Source organism: Colletotrichum destructivum, chromosome 3, assembly GCF_034447905.1.
Source record: "Colletotrichum destructivum chromosome 3, complete sequence".
Classification (NCBI taxonomy): domain Eukaryota; kingdom Fungi; phylum Ascomycota; class Sordariomycetes; order Glomerellales; family Glomerellaceae; genus Colletotrichum; species Colletotrichum destructivum.
The window spans coordinates 2,187,915-2,205,516 of record NC_085898.1 but is presented as its reverse complement, the minus strand read 5'-3'; the positions used below and the strand labels follow the sequence as shown (position 1 = coordinate 2,205,516).

The 17,602-nt window shown below is 54.2% G+C and overlaps 7 protein-coding genes across 7 annotated transcripts; 4 read left to right on the top strand and 3 right to left on the bottom strand.

The window, feature by feature from the left end:
* The first annotated feature begins 954 nt into the window (after positions 1 to 954).
* On the top strand, positions 955 to 2,347 carry CDEST_04750 (Putative WD40/YVTN repeat-like-containing domain superfamily). The gene is made up of 2 exons (XM_062920909.1): positions 955 to 1,111; positions 1,233 to 2,347. The coding sequence occupies exons 1-2, from the start codon at positions 1,066 to 1,068 to the stop codon at positions 2,279 to 2,281; spliced, it is 1,095 nt and encodes a 364-aa protein (XP_062776960.1). The 5' UTR covers positions 955 to 1,065; the 3' UTR covers positions 2,282 to 2,347.
* CDEST_04749 (Putative glycosyl transferase, family 15, nucleotide-diphospho-sugar transferase) lies at positions 2,348 to 4,254 on the bottom strand. Its single transcript, XM_062920908.1, has 4 exons — positions 3,777 to 4,254; positions 3,447 to 3,710; positions 2,773 to 3,391; positions 2,348 to 2,717 (listed from the first exon to the last, which is right to left on the bottom strand). Exons 1-4 carry the CDS (start codon positions 3,919 to 3,921, stop codon positions 2,561 to 2,563), a joined length of 1,185 nt encoding a protein of 394 aa, XP_062776959.1. The 5' UTR covers positions 3,922 to 4,254; the 3' UTR covers positions 2,348 to 2,560.
* Positions 4,255 to 4,397: 143 nt separating this feature from the next.
* On the top strand, positions 4,398 to 7,428 carry CDEST_04748 (Putative gamma-tubulin complex component protein). The gene is made up of 2 exons (XM_062920907.1): positions 4,398 to 4,622; positions 4,704 to 7,428. The coding sequence occupies exons 1-2, from the start codon at positions 4,551 to 4,553 to the stop codon at positions 7,305 to 7,307; spliced, it is 2,676 nt and encodes an 891-aa protein (XP_062776958.1). The 5' UTR covers positions 4,398 to 4,550; the 3' UTR covers positions 7,308 to 7,428.
* Positions 7,429 to 7,612: 184 nt separating this feature from the next.
* Positions 7,613 to 8,573, bottom strand: CDEST_04747 (uncharacterized protein; the record flags this gene model as incomplete). The annotated part of the gene is made up of 1 exon (XM_062920906.1): positions 7,613 to 8,573. The coding sequence occupies exon 1, from the start codon at positions 8,180 to 8,182 to the stop codon at positions 7,613 to 7,615; it is 570 nt and encodes a 189-aa protein (XP_062776957.1). The 5' UTR covers positions 8,183 to 8,573.
* A 200-nt stretch (positions 8,574 to 8,773) lies between these two features.
* On the top strand, positions 8,774 to 10,456 carry CDEST_04746 (Putative saf4/Yju2 protein). The gene is made up of 2 exons (XM_062920905.1): positions 8,774 to 9,070; positions 9,160 to 10,456. The coding sequence occupies exons 1-2, from the start codon at positions 8,918 to 8,920 to the stop codon at positions 9,943 to 9,945; spliced, it is 939 nt and encodes a 312-aa protein (XP_062776956.1). The 5' UTR covers positions 8,774 to 8,917; the 3' UTR covers positions 9,946 to 10,456.
* A 794-nt stretch (positions 10,457 to 11,250) lies between these two features.
* CDEST_04745 (uncharacterized protein) lies at positions 11,251 to 12,001 on the bottom strand. The gene has a single exon (XM_062920904.1). The coding sequence runs from the start codon at positions 11,785 to 11,787 to the stop codon at positions 11,563 to 11,565; it is 225 nt and encodes a 74-aa protein (XP_062776955.1). The 5' UTR covers positions 11,788 to 12,001; the 3' UTR covers positions 11,251 to 11,562.
* A 3,155-nt stretch (positions 12,002 to 15,156) lies between these two features.
* Positions 15,157 to 16,059, top strand: CDEST_04744 (uncharacterized protein). Its single transcript, XM_062920903.1, has one exon. It carries the CDS (start codon positions 15,219 to 15,221, stop codon positions 15,657 to 15,659), a length of 441 nt encoding a protein of 146 aa, XP_062776954.1. The 5' UTR covers positions 15,157 to 15,218; the 3' UTR covers positions 15,660 to 16,059.
* The last annotated feature ends 1,543 nt before the right edge of the window (positions 16,060 to 17,602 follow it).

The window sequence follows — 17,602 nt, the reverse complement described above, 5'->3', positions numbered from 1 at the left end:
GATGGCCTGATCGACTTGCCCCGGCGCCGTCAACGGTCTCATGGAGGAAAAGGAGATCCTTTTTGGCCCAGCCAACAACGGTGTGCTCATCTTCACCAGCCTGACGCACTGGCTGGGTGAATGACGTTGATGAAATACATATGCGTCTTTCTCAGCCTCGGAGAGGTAAGTGATCCATCACTTACACGGCACAGGCCTTGCTGGAATCAACAACACCAGCATGCATAGCTCTCACCGTTGCCCATTTCAGGCAGCTTCAGACTGATGTGCACTGGAAATTACAAACTTGTAGGCAGCGCTTGCCGATTCTCTCCTGGAAGATGCGTGGGGCAAGTTGAAGCAACATCCTGGACGTGGGTCTTCCCGGAGCCTTGATGTCGACCCGAAGCTCACGCATGACAAAAAGAACCGGTATCACGAAGCACATCAGTGGCATTTCTGACTGCCACAGATGTAAGAGAAGCCAGGACATTTGCTTCTTCGCAAGGGGAAAGACGACAAATAAGCTCGCAATGATAGCTCGCACGCAATAATGCAAAAGCTAGGTACCGTCGAATGCTAACTCGCAAAAGAATTGACCAGCCTGGGGGTCGAACCCAGAATCTCCTGATAACATCGTAATCGTAGTCAGACGCCTTGCCATTGGGCCAACCGGCCATTCATATGGTGATCTTGCAAAACAGATAACTATGTACTATAATTGTCAAACTGTTACTGACCTTCGGCATCGCGAGCTAGGAAAATGATCATATCTAGTACAATATTGCTTGAATCCGAGTTCTCTAGCAACTTTCGAGTCGCTAAAATACTTCCTTCCCTAGTGTTACTCACATTGGCCAATGTTAGACTCTTGCAAAACCGAGGAGTTGGCTTCAGTGGATATGCACTAAACGGATCCACCCGAATAGGCATTTGCTGCTCACTCGCACTTCCAAGACGAGCAATCCTTATGAGTGAGCAAACATGGAGACTTCTCACTGAATAGTTCCATGTCGCTGAGATATGCCATCTTGCAGTCCCCTAAGCAGCATTACTCGGTGATGGGCACATTATCGACCTCTGAAGATGTCATTTCCTGACAAGCCGGTCGCTCACCTGCTGGGCTCGAATGGTGAGTTCAGTAGCTTTCCCTCATGAGGTTCGCATGCGAGCGATTTTGGCCTCAATGACGGATTCCCCGCCGGGACTGGCACCCATTTTCTCATCGAGTCCGTCTTCTTACACTTTTCTAGGACCTGTCCACGCCGTCACGTACTCTGCCTCCTCCGGCACCTACATCCTCACCGGCTCAGCAGACCGCAGCATCAGACTCTACAACCCGGCGTCCCACGACCAACCCGCGCGCTACGGCGCAACCATCACCAATAAGAAACCAGGAGCCCCGCCGACGGTTCCTGAAGGCCGCCTCATCCAGACCTACGCCGCTCACGGCTACGAGGTCCTTGACCTCTCCGTCTCGTCGGACAACGAACGCTTCGCCTCCGCCGGCGGCGACCGCGCCGTCTTCCTCTGGGACGTCGCGACGGCCAAGACGACGCGCCGCTTCGGCGGCAACGCGCACGGCCACACGGCGCGCGTCAACTGCGTCTCCTTCGCCGGCGACGGCGACTCGCTCGTCGTCTCGGCGGGCTTCGACACGAGTGTGCGCGTATGGGATGCCAAGTCCAGCTCGGCCAAGCCCGTGCAGGTCCTCGACGAGGCCAAGGACGCCGTCACGGCGCTCGTGGTAAGCGGTGCCGAGATCGTCGCGGGCAGTGTGGACGGCAGAGTGAGGAGCTACGACGTGCGCATGGGACGGTGCGTGACTGACGTCATCGGCGCGAGCGTGACGAGCCTGCGGCTCACGCGCGACGGCAAGGCCATGCTGCTGGGGTCGTTGGATAGCAAGATCCGGCTGATGGACCGAGAGAGCGGCGCGTGCCTCAAGACATACGCGGATGACGCGTGGAGGAACGAGGAGTTGCGTGTGCAGGCCGTGCTCGGCGGGAAGGAGAAGTACGTCATTGCCGGCGACGAGCTCACCGCTGGCACGGGACCGGCAGGGTTGAACGGTGACGGCAAGATCTGGGCGTGGGATCTATTGACCGGCAAGTTGATCGCAACGGTGAGAGTGCCAAACCCAGAGGGCTTCGAGCCGAAGAAGAAGATGCTGGGCAAAGACGGCAAGGAGAAGGAGAGGAGCAATGTTGTCAGCTGCATAGCCTGGAGGGACGATGGATGGGGAGACCAGTTCTGTGTCGGTGGCACATCAGGAGTGGCCACCGTCTTTGGCCCATTCTAGAGGTTTCTGATCAAGTACATCACGTCACCGTCAAGATGCGGCAGCTGTAAGGTACTGAGCGATGATTCGCGTCGTAAAGACGTCTATTTCTTCGACCAAAATCTTCTCAAATCATACAGAGTCATGTCCGTCTCTGACCCCGTGGTACTGTACACACGTATGGATGTTCCGCAGACGCCCAACACCATTGTACCCAGATGCCTCCTGGAAATTCCCAATTGGTGCCAACCAAACAAAATTACATGAACAGCAGCCGTGCCTCGCCGATACGTCGTTCAATTAGTCCATGCCGACGTATTTGAACCAATTCGGGCGGCAATCGTCTTTGTGCAGCCAAGCCTCACCGTCAGTAAAGCGGCCGGTCACGCAGCCCTTGCACTTGTTCGAGTTGGGACAGTTGAAAAACGGGATGTGCTGGTATCCGATATCACGGAACCTGAGATTTGTTGGTTAGTCTAGCATTCTCACATAGGTGGCTTGGCATGACGTACCAATGAATCTTGGACTTGTCCTCGAAAAGACCCAGAGCAATGCTGTGAACGGGAGCATCGCCCCATCTCTCGTAGAAGAAACCTCCAGCGCGGTCCAGGTGTTGGAAGTAGTCCTCGTACGCCTGGCTGCGCCAAAAGTCAATGTCGGCAATCTCAAAGTTGCTCCAGAAGTGGCAGGTCGAGTAGCCGTGTGCGTTGACGTTGTTCTCAGGCCGACCAGTCTTGTCGGTGAGCCAGTCCATTGCATTATTCTCGTGAAGGTACTCGGGGTGTTGTGCAAGGAACTTGACCGTCTCGGGCCACAGCGTCGGGATCGACATGGGTGCATCGTACAGGTTAATGGTAAACCCGTACGTCTTGTTGTTGTCTTGCATGTATCGGAAGACGTCGTAATCGATGTCACAGAAGAAGTGAACCTTGGGTTCAACGCGCCAGTAGTACTTGGTGTGCTGCAAGGCCGGGTGTCTGTAAAACATTCCACTGTTCCAGCGGCACATTGAGTGGTACGAGACCTTGTCAGCGTATTGAATGTCGTTTTCTTTGAGGATCTTGACGGATTCCTCGTAAAGATCCTTGTTGATCCATGACGGCATCTCCCAGTGTTCCTTGGGAATTAGCTCTGCGTAAGAGGGTCAGCGCAAAAGCCATGCGGGGGGAGTATAGTAAAAATTTACCGTATCTACATTCGGCCTTGGTGGCAGCCTGGGTCCTTCTCTTGAACTCGTCGGTGAAAGGCACCTCATTGAAAAATGTCCAAGGATAGTTGAACTTGTGGTTCCAGGTCCGCTCGAGGTCGACCATCGACTGAATCATTCCATCCAACTCCTCGTTCCTGACGAGTGCAAGCAGCGTCGCGTTGATGCGCGCAGAGTCCTTGGCATCAGGAGCGTACTTATCGTCGGAGGCGTACGTTAGAATACCTTGAGGCTCGCCGGTAGCTGTATCGAGGCGCAACGATTAGCCCTATATGCCAGGTGCTTGCAAATTTCGCAGAGGGAACTCACGATCGAGGTTGGGATCCCGTCCATTGTCATAGCGCACTGGCTTCTGGCTTATCGGTCTCTCGGGGCCAAAAATTTGGTACAAAAAGAAGCACCAAAGCATCACGGCCGCTAAGGCCAGAGCCCGGACTGGCCGGGCGACCGCCATCTTGGGCGAGGAGTCGAAGGTGAGCCGGCAATCGCTGGAAAGTCGTCGGAGAGCGAGTGTGTTTGTTTGCCCGAATCTCGACCTGGAAAGCGATGTCAGGTTCGAGGTCCGCGCAAGTGTCGACGGCTAGCGGGAATGCAAGGCGTCCGAGTCGATTAGTGGGAGGTTCTCGGTCGCGGCTCGTGCCGTAGGGTTTTAAGGGTCGTCTGGAGATGTGGGAGGGAGATTGGTTGACCACTAAGCCAGATTGATTGTGACGCGTAAAATTCGAAAAAGGGGCAGCGATGGCAATCGTTCCTGGGTCGGGTCGTTGGCTGCCCGGTTGAGGCTGATGTCACCCATGAATTTTGCCAATTAGCGCCCAGCATTGGGAGGATCGAGGCCTATGGATCATTGCTCCAGTTATCAGGCCACTGTATGATAGCGATAAGAAGGGTCGATGCCCCCTCCCCCCGGCGGCCCCTCCACCCCGGCTTCCCATCTACCTCCCGCGTATCAATTGTCACAAGCCTCGATTGTCGCGTCTTCGACGATGCGATCAAATTGGATCCTTGCCCATACTTCATCCCCGATGTCTATGAGATAGGCCTCGAAACCACTCGCCAGTGGCCTGGCTTTTTTCGTACAGCATGGCGTTTGCTGCAAAGCTCGGTGCCTTGACCGACGAGCTCGTCGAAGTCATCACATCGACACCAGACAAGGTGGGAGGCAGTTCATCCCATCTCGCATCGACACAACACACAATACGGTGCACCTCGGTCTGCAGCTAACAACGCGCGCAGAAAATCAGCCAGGAAAGATTCAATTTGTTGCGCGAGTCTTCCCTCCGTAGCTTGAGATACCACAGCTTCTTACGCACCAACCAGTTCGATGTCGAGAGCCAGCTCGTTGGCCTGGAGGAGCGCTTTCGGGTCCACCATCGCGAAGGCTTGGCGGACGCCTTCAGGGAACGTCTCGATGCCTTGTCACGGTTTCGAGCAAAGTGGCACCCCGATATCCTACACTTCATTCTGGAACTGGCCGACCGGCCAACTCAGAAGACACGACTGAGCGACCTAGAACTCCTGAAAGAATCGGAAGAAGACAAACAGCCACCGCTCAGATGGGAAGATATCGCGAAGGAGGATGGGTGGCACGAGGACGCCGAAATTTGGAGGTCTATCGATTACAGCGATAACTCTGGCGACGAATACGGCGACCCTCAGGCGGAGATATCAAGCGAATCCGACGATACCTCACTTTCAACCCTCGATGCCTCGCTCGGCAGAGAGCCAGAAGACTTTGAAATATCCTCCTCTGACGAAGTCGCCCTCAAAGAGGTCTTCGACAGCCAGGCTTGGAGAGCCGAAACGAATAGGACAGCTTCAACCCGACAGCACAAGGTGCCCATCACCGAGTTCCAAGCGACAAGAGAAGCCCTATTCATGCTCCAAGGCCTCCCGACAACACTCTTTCAGAAGGACGGAATTCCCGATCCGGCGTACCAGATTTCACGTGTCGCATGGGATACCTACAAAGCTCTGGTTACTTGCTTTGCTGAGAGCGGACGTCAGCTGTTTCAGCTACGCTCATTTTCAAAGAGACCGCAGACGGCGCCTCTCTTCCAAGTCTTCCGTGACAACGTTATCGCCAGCTTGCAGTCGTTTGACAAGAGTATCTCGAGTGTTCAGGAGCGACTGGTAGTGGCGCGCCAAGATACGGTTGTCAGCATGGCGGCAATATTGGAGGAACTCAGGCCGCAGTTGGAGCCTCTGATGTCTCTGTCTGAGATTGTGCGGCAGCTCTACGATCCCGCGAATGGCGGAGCGTTTCGCTTTTTGGAGCTCATCTACGACGAGATCGCCATCGCCCAGCTCTCAGGACGAGATATAACATACGAATTCCTTGGGAGGATTTTCTTTAACTGCTTTCAAGTATATCTTCGACCGATCCGACTCTGGATGTCAGAGGGGCAACTAATGCCGGGAGATAAGGTCTTTTTCGTGTCAGAATCATCAACACAAGTGCCGCTTCGTCAGGTCTGGACAGAACAGTTCAAGCTAAGGAGAACATCGGACGGGGTACTTCATGCTCCCGGTTTTCTACAACCGAGTGTTGGGAAAGTTTTCACGGCCGGAAAGAGCATCGTCGTTCTCAAGCATCTTGGCAAGTTCGAATCTCTTCGGAAGCTTTGGGATGAGCAGGAACCCCCTCTTACATTCGACACCGTCTGTCCTCCTGGGCTAGAACTTGCGCCCTTTCCTGAGCTGTTCACCTCGTCCTTCAATCTCTGGATGCAAAGCAAGTACCATGCGACTTCCGAAACACTCAAGCAGACACTGTTTGACTCTTGTGGACTGGAGGCGAATATTGAAGCATTGCAACAGCTCTACCTGATGGCTGATGGAGCGGCGGCGGATGAATTCTGCAAAGGGTTATTCGCTCGGCTGGACGCCCTTCGTCCCGATTGGCATGACCGATATTCGCTGAGTGGGTTGGCGCAGGAGGCTTTCTCCCTACGTGTTGATACCACTCGGCTCTTCGTCACTGTCCGGCTAGAGGGTCAAAAGAAGTCTGTGGTGGCTGCTCGCGATTTAATCCGGACAGCCCTGCCGGAAGTTTTCTTGCAGTACCGTCTGCCGTGGCCGGTTCAGCTCGTTGTGACTGAGGACACAATCACTCAATATCAGGCCGTTTTTACACTGCTGATGCAAATCAGGCGCGCCGTGAGTCTTGTTCAACGCAACCGAATACTTGACGAGCTGGCCTCCCGCAAAGATATTTGGGGCAGCCGAGCGCTCTACTACCTCCTTCGCTCCAAGTTAATGTGGTTCTGCAACTGCATCCAGACCTACCTGGCAACATTGGTGCTGGCCCCTTACACGGAGAATCTACGACAGAGTCTGCGGCAAGCCTATGACGTGGACGCCATGATCGGTCTCCATGCTATGTTCATGAAGCAAGTTGTCGACGCAGCTTGTCTGGGTAGGAAGCTGGACCCCATTAGGGGTGGTGTATTAGACATCTTGGACTTGGCCGCGAGGCTAGAAGATGCCCAGAGCGCTAGCGTCGCCGAGGAGGCGGAGGAAGCCCAGGAGCTGTCCCGGCTTTCCATCATGTCCTCGCCGATGAAAGCGAGCCCCCGCCGGCGAAAACCGGCCGTCTACGCCGAGGACAGTGACGACGACAGGGCGGGAAGTTTCGGAGGCAGGGCCAAAAGGGGCGCGATCAATGCAGGCAAGGGCTACCACCAGTGTCTACGGGAGATTAAGACAGACTTTGAGAGGTACTTGAGGTTCATATGCGGGGGCCTCCGAGGGGTTGCTAGGGCTTCGGGCGACGAGGCGGCCGTGAAATGGGACCTCCTAGCCGAAATGCTGGAGGTGGGCGTCAAGGAGGGTGCTTGAAAGTTGAAGGGCCCCTTCGCCAAGCAGGTACGGCGTGACCGGCCGACTCGAAAACTTGGTCTCGAGACCCGCAATATCATTAGAGTTTACAGATACATACTGCCAGGAAAGGAGAAGGATCGGCATGGAATTCCTTGAATTCCATCCGTCTTTGAGCCGGCCAGCGTCAGCTGGTTGTGTGTGTGTGTGTGTGTGACTGCAGATGGATCCTGCTGCACACTGAAATTATTGGATTCCTGCATTGCAAAGACGACCTGGGCGACAAGCGGAGCGGTCAACGGCCGTGGCACGATGCTCGGTGAGCACTAAGAGAGGTATTCAATGTGCCTGTCGCACGATGCAAGCGACTGCGAAGCGTACAAGCGAAGTGGTGCGACTGTCCTGAGCTCTAGTTTCTGGCCTAGCAACCGCTTCTGTATCTTTTCCCGTCTGACCGGTGTCCGTAGCGTTGACTCAGACAGCAACCACTGCTCTAGAGAGCGCATGCTTCCCAAATGGAAGCGTCTTAGGCGTGGTGATTCATGATTCCTCGTCCGTTCGGAGTGCCCGGGAGTCAGTGTATCATCACCCGTGTTCACGATGCCGCCCGGCGCGTACCTCCCGTGGTGTTGTGACAGAATTGCGATGAAGCGCCGCCCATCCCCCTGGTTGTCAAGGGGGATGAGAATAGTGTTGCCAACTTTTCCCATCCCCAGCCCGCCTTGAACCTTGGAAGTTGGAACGAGCAAGATCGACAGTGGGGCCCCAATAATCGTAGCCCGAGGCCAAGGGTCCAATATCCAACTTTTTGTTGCCTCGGAGCGAGGTTGCATTCGTCCTGCAGGCTCCTGTCGATTTCCCGTTTCCCACCCCAAAGTCCAGCATCCATGTCTCATCGGTCCACGGTGACCGTCGGCGTTTTGAGTTGAGAGTTGCGCTGGTGCCCGAAGGTTGGAGAACTAATGACAGGGAGAAAAGGCCCAATTCGGGGAATTGTAGCTCAAACCAGTCTGGCATCGTCCCGCATGATCAGCTTTGATGGGGGGAATACCTTGGTTCGACATGTGTGGATAGATGACTCAAAGGCTGTGCGTTGATGAGGCTCGACGACGGTCGACGCCAGTGATTTCAAGGGGTCTTTGCTTGAAAGGTGTAGCTCAGGACCAGCCAAAGCTGTATGAATCCTGCTCGGTCACAGTCACATGGATACTGTGCAGACTTGTTCACCAAATTTTGATTTCAATAGGAGGGTACATGTAGTTGGGCTACGTTCAATCCACGATGTCGTTTTTGAATCAGTTGTGGGAGGAGCATCTTACAGCAACCCGTCGGAAACGGTCCGAGCGAAACGGATAGCGGATGGCGGCCGTTGACCGTTTGATTCGGACTATCGGTTTATCCATAGCACCGATCTGCCCCACCATTGAGAACCGACCTAAGCAGGCGTCGAAGTTTGGTGACGACCTCATTCCTTCGCTGCAGGAACATCGATCTCGACTGCGCCAAACGCCTCACGACATCTGCGCATGTACTTTGGCTCGCCGCATTTCAAATCGTCTCGCTGCTTTCTCCGGAACGCTTCCTGACAGTGATCACCCTATAGCTGTCTCTATTCGCCAAACTCGCCCAGCATGTCCGAACGCAAAGTGCTTCAGAAATACTACCCTCCAGATTTCGATCCAGCGTCCCTCACGCGCAAGCGCGGACCGAAGCAGACCGGCCCCAAGGTCCAAACCGTCAGAATCATGGCCCCGTTCTCGATGAAGTGCACTACATGTGGAGAGGTAAGGCAAACCGGGCTTCAGCCTTCCGAAAGCGGTCGTGTCCGACATGGCGCGCATCTTGATAACCTCACACACTGACTTGCGAGCAGTACATATACAAAGGAAGAAAGTTCAACAGCAGAAAGGAAACAAATCCTAACGAGCGATACTTGGCCATTCAGATACACCGGTTCCATATTAAATGTACCCGATGCTCAGCAGAGATCATATTCAGGACAGACCCCAAGATCGCCGACTATGCCGTAGTCAAGGGTGCGCTGCGCAACATGGAACCCTGGCGCAACAAGGAGGGAGAGAAGGAGAGCGTCGACGAGAGGCTGGACCGGCTGGAGCGCGAGGAGGCCGAAGCTGCCGGCGAAGAAGAGAAGAATGCGATGGCGGACCTGGAATCAAAGAACGAAGACGCGAGGCGGGAGATGGCGGCAGCGGATGCGCTTGACGAGATTCGCCAGCGCAACGCGCGCATCCAGCGGTCAGAAAAGGACGGCGTCGACTTCTCCGAGTATGTCGTCCGGCCCGAGGACGAAGAGAGTACGAGATTGGAGAGGGAGGATGAGGAGGCTGCGAGGAGGGCATTCGCTGCTGCGCGGGAGAGGGCTTCTCTCATGGACCTTGGGGAGGAGATTATCGATGACGAAGTTAAAGAAAGCTTCAGTGGAGAAGCGGCATCATCATCATCATCATCCTCCTCCTCCTCCTTATCAGCCGCAGCGGCGTCACTAAGGTCAGGAGATGGGCCCGAGACCGCGGAGGCGAGGGCCGTGAGGGATACTTCGATGATGCCGCCGCCACCGCCCCCCGTCAAGCGGGTGGTGAAGAAGAAGAAGGATTACTCTGCCGCGCTTGGCATCAAGAAGAAGCCATCACTGGTGTAAGTAAGTCATGAGTAGAGGCGTGGCTGCAGCATCCTTCTGCGCTGTATCATTGCGTTTAAAGCAGATGCACGTAATAGGGGTCAGGTACACGTCATTATCCGCCCTTCTATGCGTGTATAGGTAAACGTCCATACACTTTGGGGCTTGTTTGACTTTTGGGCATGGCGTTTCGGAAACGGAGGGAAACATTCGCACGGACTGCGAGTCGACAGGGCATCGAATACGTAAACGAGGAAGCAGACGGTTTGTCTTCCGTTTTGGATGCCCAACTTTAGAGGGGCCGGGATCAGCAGACAGCCCAGGCCTCGCGGACCATGACTGCACAACAGACTTGGGACGTCAAGACTTTGGAAGTTCTAGACGTCACACCAATATTCACATTATGAAACTTTCGCTTCTTTCCGCCATGTTCTAGATGTCCCTATTGCGCGTCTGTGCTCTCTCCTTTTCCCAGAGGTTGTTCCCCGCCCGTCGACGCCCCCGCAACGTCGATCTTTACCCCGAATAGTCCAGCGCTGTGATTGTTTATACTTTGGCCCTACATGTGTGTATGTTGAAGTGTTATTTTTAAGCTTGTGAACGGCCTGCTCGAAGGTTCGGCAGGCATGTGAGCTCCTGGCTCGGGGAAGTCCTGCTGTGCGGGATTGTGTATTCGATCTGGGCGGCGACGAGACCGCGCCGATCGTGGCAGCCTGGTTGGCCGTCGCTGCAATCGCTGGGCAGTGGGTACGGAATGGGATAGAGAGGACAGATGGACGGACGAACTCGTACCCAGGACGAATCGACATGATGGAGAAATGGCGCAGAGCAAGGCGAAGAGAGGTCGAGTGGTTTTCTTTGGCTCCTCTTTACCCAAGGGAGTGGTCGGCCTGGGGAAATTTGGCGTCGGAAATGCTACGTTCCTGGCACGATAGAAACGCTGAAGAGGAAGAGTGGAGAGCGATTTAATGTCGTAGTGTAGTGAGAAAAGACCTAGAAGTCGTGAACACTAACCGCCTTGTTTTCTTTTTGGCATTGTGATACGGTAGAGGGCGTAGGCAGGTCGTTTGCGAATACACATGAAAATGAGGTTTGAGCGAGATAGTTGTCTCTTAAAGAACTAAGGCCGTGACTGTTTTCCAGAGTTTAATCATAATTGTATGTAGCAAATGGTTATTTGTGTGAGAACTTGTGGTCACCAACATCTCACATGAAGATGGTGAAGAGTATCATTTCAACGAAGGTAACGAAGTAGAATTTCCGTATGATCATAACTCATGAGAGGCAGGCTCGAACTTTGCCTCAAGCCTCTCACACCCGGTATCCTAAGCCTCGAACGCCTTGCAGACCAATGCCCACAAAATAAAATAAAAGATCCAAATACGCCCAAATTTACAAGAGAATTCGCGCCATATCATGCATATATATCGCCGAAATTTGCCATGGTTAATTGTACCCATGGCGCGCATTGTGTGTGCATGCGTTGGAAGTTGATGATGTCGTTTGAACCATCGTTCCCCAGGTGGCTGTGAAAAGTTGTCGACCATCAAGGGAATGGGAACCGTTGACGCTTTTAATCAGGAAGGGAGTCGATGATTAAAGTTGATTTCTTCAAGATCTGACATTCGCAGACTTATTTTACGAGCTGTAGTCGGGACTCGACGACGAATGGTGGCCGTTGTGGGGGTAGCTCGTGCGACCACCCGATCTCCGCGATGATGAGCGGTTAGCAGCCTCCATCTGGCGCTTGGTGTGCTGGTGCATCGAGCGCATGTAGGTAGAAATGTCTGATGGAGGAGGGGGGGAGACGGGGATGGAGACGGAGTAGGCGTCCTGGCGAGCGGGCATGGTAGAGGGGCTCATGAATGCGATTTAGGTGGTGGTAAGTTTTGTGTTGGTGATTTGCTCGTAAGCGTTGGAAATTGAAGACTCAGTGGAAAAGTCTTGGAGGTGAGAAGATTGAGTAGCTTTATGTAAAAATGAGTTGTATGATCGGTGGTTAAGTTGATGGATATGGAGCTGGAGATATCTGATATTTGTGTGTTGGTTGAGACGGTGTGATGGATGTTATTGTAGCTGGATGCTGATGAAACGGGATTCCAAGAAACGGTGGATGGCAGGAATGGTTCTGGGTTTATAAAAGAAAATAAGAGGGGCAAAAGGGACACCGCACCCGCGAAGCCTTGTCGTGGAGAATGAGGTGAACACACAGAGAGGTAGGGGAAGTTGGGCAGGATGGGATGGGGTTGGTGAGCAAGTGTGCGCCCATCAGGCCAAACGCAGGGTGTCTGTCACTTTGGTGGATCTACAAGCTTCCCAAAAGTTTTCCCACGCCCCCCCCCCCCCCTTTAGGGGGCTCGAGAGGAAGAGAACGGAGGGGAAATGGAGAACATAGAATACTGCCCCCCTCTCTCCCTAGCTGACCCTCCCACCACCTCCGAAGGGCTCGCCAAAGGAGCTGTTGCATATTCCCGCCTTTCTCATTTCGCCAGGGATCGGCAGTGATGGACGGTGTCCTAGCGTGTGCTAGACCTCCGGGTGAAGGCCTGGACGATATGGCGTAACTGAACCGGGGTCACGGGCGAGAAGCCAATCAGGCAGGCGGGACGGCCTTGCCACGGACAGGGCTGATGATGCAGTGAGTGGTAGGGTGATACAAGTGCAGGACTGGGCCGGGTTTAGTCTCGTTTGGGTTCAGCAGCCAGGACGGAGGCACGAAAGGACAGACAAGGCGGGTGGTGGCCGAGAACGGAAAGACCCTGCTGATCTGTGTCCAGACTGAAGTCACAGGGCATGTCATCATTGGCCACAGCTCCCCTCTTCTTCGGGGAGCTGTTGAGGTTGTCGCAGGGTTTCCGAGCGTCGGACAAAGACAGAGATGATCCATCCCTCTGGGGTTGAGATATCTGACAAGTCTAGACCGATAGGGGTCCTGGGAGAAGGAGGCATGGGATGATGAGGGGCTTCCCAGACACAACCAACGCTACGTAGAGATGGACAAGAAGATGGACGCAAGCGAAAGGGATTGTCTTGAACATCGTGCCTCTCACCGGGCCCAGACCGGCCAATGTGTGTTGGACCCCTGGTTTTGGCGTGTTGTGAGCCTGTGCCCGTCCTTTCAGCAAAACTTTCCCCTCCTAGAAGCATTGGAGGGTCGGGCACGCTTAGTTGGTCTTCCGCCAGGGGATGGGAGAAAGGTACGGGGGATACCTTGAAACCCCAAATTGATTGGCGCCTGCAAACAAAACGCGGCGACGAAAGGTTCCAGGTCACGAGGGTGTAAGCTAGCTTCCGGATGTTGTCGACAGTCAGATATACGCTACTGGCAGTAGGCCATTGGAGCTACACAGGCACACAGGTGTGTAGCAAATTAGATGGGGTAGTCACACAGTCATCAAAGGGGTCACTGACTCCAATGACGGCTGACAGCCTGTCTTGCTTACCTACTTACCCTACCCTGCCTACCTCGACTGGGTAGATTACCTACGTATGCACATATGTGCGTATGGTAACGGAGAGCTCGAGCAGAGTAAAGAGCGCGTGTGGGAAAGGGAAGGTTGGCAACGGCGCTGTGCCAAGCCGTGGCCAAGCAGGACTTGTCGTCAAAAGATCGGCGGGTGGGGCAGACGTCATTGGCCGAAGCGTCTATGTCGGCCGGACCCCGGGGTAGACGTTTCGTCAGAAAATGGGTCCGTATCTCTTGAGTTGCAGGGTCGCGGTATCACAGCGGGCGCCCACACCGCAGCGCTCCAGTCCAGTTCCCACCCCGACCGTCTGCGCCGGGGCGGATACGATACAGCTGTCAACGAAGAGAGCACGGATCCCTCCTTTTCCCCCATTCACACTAATCTGAAGCTCTCCCCGCCGCCAAATTTTTTTGAAGCCATTCGCAATATCCTGCAGCTGCTGGGGGCCCACCTACTCCCTTAGATGCCCGCACGTCACGAGCTATCATTGGTGAGATCTCCGCATCTGGTGGGTCCGCCCTCTAGATCTCAGAGGTACGTTCCGGAATACGTACCCGGCGGGACTTCCCAAGATGCCTTCATGCCCACACCACGCGAATGGGATTTTGCTCATTTGCCATGGCCACGAGATTGGACTTCGGCACTCCTGGACCTCAATTCCCCATCCCCTCGGGGAAAATGATTCATTCGTTCCTCTTGGTGAGGGCCCCAGCGTCCCGTCCGTGTGTCAGTTTTTTTTTCTCTCTTTCCTGGTGCCCGCCCCTCTCGTCGCCCTCCCACACCCTCGACGACGAGGCTCTCGCCGGATCTGGACGTTGCCGAAGCTATTCAGCTTGTGAGGGGAAGAGCCGGGTGGTGTACGGATCCAATCCGCCGAGGATGATAATTGAGGGAAATGCCTGCCCTGGACATCACGGAGCCAGGAGGCGGGGCACGGAGGAGTACGTGAGGCAAGGGTGTGGCCGCGGTAGGCCGCATCCGTCTCTGATTCGACCCTCACCGAGAGATTTAATATGAAGACGCTTTCTTTTAGGTGAGAAAACCCCCATGCGTGACGCTCGAGAAGATCTGACAAGAGACAAGCGTGAACTCGTGCAAATGGGAAGCAACCTAAACAGTGGGTTCGTGTGTTTGTGTGGTTTGACGGCCGGGAGGCTGGAACCCATTCAACCATTGTAGGCATGGATTGGCTCTCTTGAGACAGCGGCAAAGTCAGCTATGAGGCGAGCTCTGACGACGGAGGATTCCCGGTACGTAGCGAACCGTAACACAAGAAGGGCAAACCAGGGGTGGTGGAGGGGGGTTGCGCGCAGTAACAAAAAAAAAAATGACGGAGCCCGCAGTACTCATTTGGCAGGACGTCTCCGTAGCGACGGATAGACAAGACGTCGACGGACGGCCGAGACGCTGGAGTCGCTGGGACACATAGACGTCAAGGCTGACCTGTGCGTCTGCTCAAGTTCGCAACTTCGCTACGGCCTCGTCTCCAGCTACGTCGGGTGGTGGTCTCGGGTGTCGTCAAGTGTTGCCAATTAGACGCCGTGTGAAGTCACGCAGCGCCACTGATGCGGTTCCCTGTGATGTCATGATCCCACCCCCTGTCCCGACGGTCGGCTGCCTAGCCGGTGACAAACGAGCCAATCACGACACTGGGGTGAGCGTTTCCCTCTTCTCCCCCTGCTAGGTAGGAGCGTTTTGGCAAAATGCTCCGTCACACTCCCTCTCCCCTTCCTCTCCGCCCTTTCCTCAAACGCTGGTTTATTCCGTCACAGGAAGCAACACCAACGACCTCGTAGGTAGGCACCACATATCATACACTACCAACTTATGGACACACCTCCGCCGTTTGCCCGTCCCCAGTCAAGTCAAACGCCAGGATCGAGTACTACAAGGCAGCAAGGGAACATTGTTCCCTTTTTTCTTGTGCACACTACTGGATCTTCACACTCGCACGTTTCTTGCTGGTATGCGGCTCCCGTCCTTTCGAGACGTCTGACTGTCAACTGCCGTCAATCAATCCCTTCAACTAGGCATACATCGCTTCTTTCCTCATTCTTGTCTCTGCTTGTCCTTTTTTTCCTAGTTGTTTTTCTTCACTCGTTTCTTCTCAACCTGTGCGCTTTGATCCTTGCTACAGTTCGACTCATCGTGCGACCCGAACGGGATACTCTACATAGTTTGCACACACTAGTAAAAGAGCCTCCCCTCTACTACGTCGACGGCAGCACCACCCATGAAGCAATCCCCGCCACCTGCATCACTCCTTGACTATCCACACACTCCACGAATTTGCCTCAGCCTCAATTGGGGAATTTGTGTGCACCTAGGATCCGTACCCCGACCGTATTTGTCTGACCGAATCAAAAGAGCTCACACATGCGAAAGGTGTTGTTGAACAAAGCTGCATCATGGGCCGCCTCTCATCACACGTGATGACGACATGCCTCATCTCACACTCGCCTCCTGCCGGTCACTGCGCCCAAAGTCCTGCCACACAACCAAACAACCAAACAACCAGATCCCCATCATCCATTTTCCCTCTCTTGTCTCTCTCTGGGTGCTCGCCTGTGACAGCATAGGCGGCAAAAAACCCCTGGCTATACCCGGCAGAAAGGGTGGGTGAGAAGCCCTTTTTGCCCCTGCATCTTCGACTCCTGAGCTACGGTATGAGCCGCAAAACGGCTAGAACATGAGCGAATGATCAGGCACGATGACATCGGCGTCTGGCTAGCAATGGGCCCGAGATGGGGGCCTGGGTATCTGGGGAAAAGTGGCCAGTCCCCAAAACGTCACGAATGATGCTGTCCTGAGAGGTGCACCTCATCAAACATCTTTGATCTTCTCTATCCAGTAGAGACGTCTCACACAACTATTCGTAAACAGTGACGAGCACTCCCTAAATCTACCTCCCACCCAACTTCATACGCATCAGTGCATCAGGCCCCACGCAGACCGAGCTCAGAGATGATATTCGAGACTGGGTCATCATGTCGAACTACGGAAACAAATGAGGCAAAGCAGGCAACAACACGCAGGGCCTAATCTTAAGACTGTGATGGCCAACACTACTCTTTGCACGCCTTCCTGGGGCGTTCTTCTTGAAGCCCCTCGACATTCGACTACACTGGGCCCTGTGCAATGGACTTGTAGCAATCGAGATTCCTACCGAGAACCTTCTCCGCAATGGTTGGTTCACTTTGAGCCTTCGGCGATCCCATCCGTCATCTGGGAGTTGTGTCCGTCTCGAGTGTACGCGACACCTCTTTGGATATGGCGGACACCTGCGATTACGGAGCAGTAGGGGGCAACTAGCTACCCGGCGTTCGCCCCCTCATTGAACATCGAGATCACAGTTTGTCAGGTCCACAGTTTCGCGGATAGTCTCGCGATGCGCCAAGGGCTCTCGATCACCACTTTACCCCCATGGCATCAGATCACCTAAGTTTGTTTTGGGTATGCGGTCCTTTCGCCTCGTCGACCCATATTCCCCTGTTCTCGAACACGAAGGATGAAAACTCGTGAGTCTACGGTAGTAAGCTGATGGCCACAAACGACAACAGCTCGCCCCTGTCTCTGGAGGCGAGAACGTCACTTATGTCTGGCTCCTCAAAACCAGGGCCGGCGTGGGTTTAGCCAGTGGAGGAGATTGTTGTGCGTGTGCTCACTGGTTCCAGCATGTCCAATCGTTTGTGGGCGCCCCTAATGATACATACTATTACGAACTGCCAGTTTCTGCTGGCAGGTTTGTTCTAATGGCCGTCATTTCGGGCTGACGCATGGTGCGGTTATTGGGGCGGCTTCAGCGCTGCTGTGGTGCTCTCATCGACAACCTCCGATACCCAGACTAATCTTCGGTTGTCCTAAATCAATCGATATAGTCCTCATCAATATCGCACGTCAACTATCCGAACTAGTTTGAAGAACCAGCTTGTAAATTCCGTCAGCCGTGCTCAGCAATCGTTGACGAGAACTCGAGATATTACTCAGTTTGCTTTCCCCGTTGTCTCGAGCTGCGAACAGAGTAGGGGCATCTGGATAACCCAGCCACTCTACACTCAAGTGACAGGCTGTTTGCGAACTGGAATAGGTCAGTATAAAAGGAACCTCTCCGCCTCTGTATCCTTTGGCGGCATTGCTTTTTACTGCGATCCAGTTTAACGTCCTCGCGCGGGGTCTTTGGCAATGAAAACGGGCTATGAGAACATCGGCAT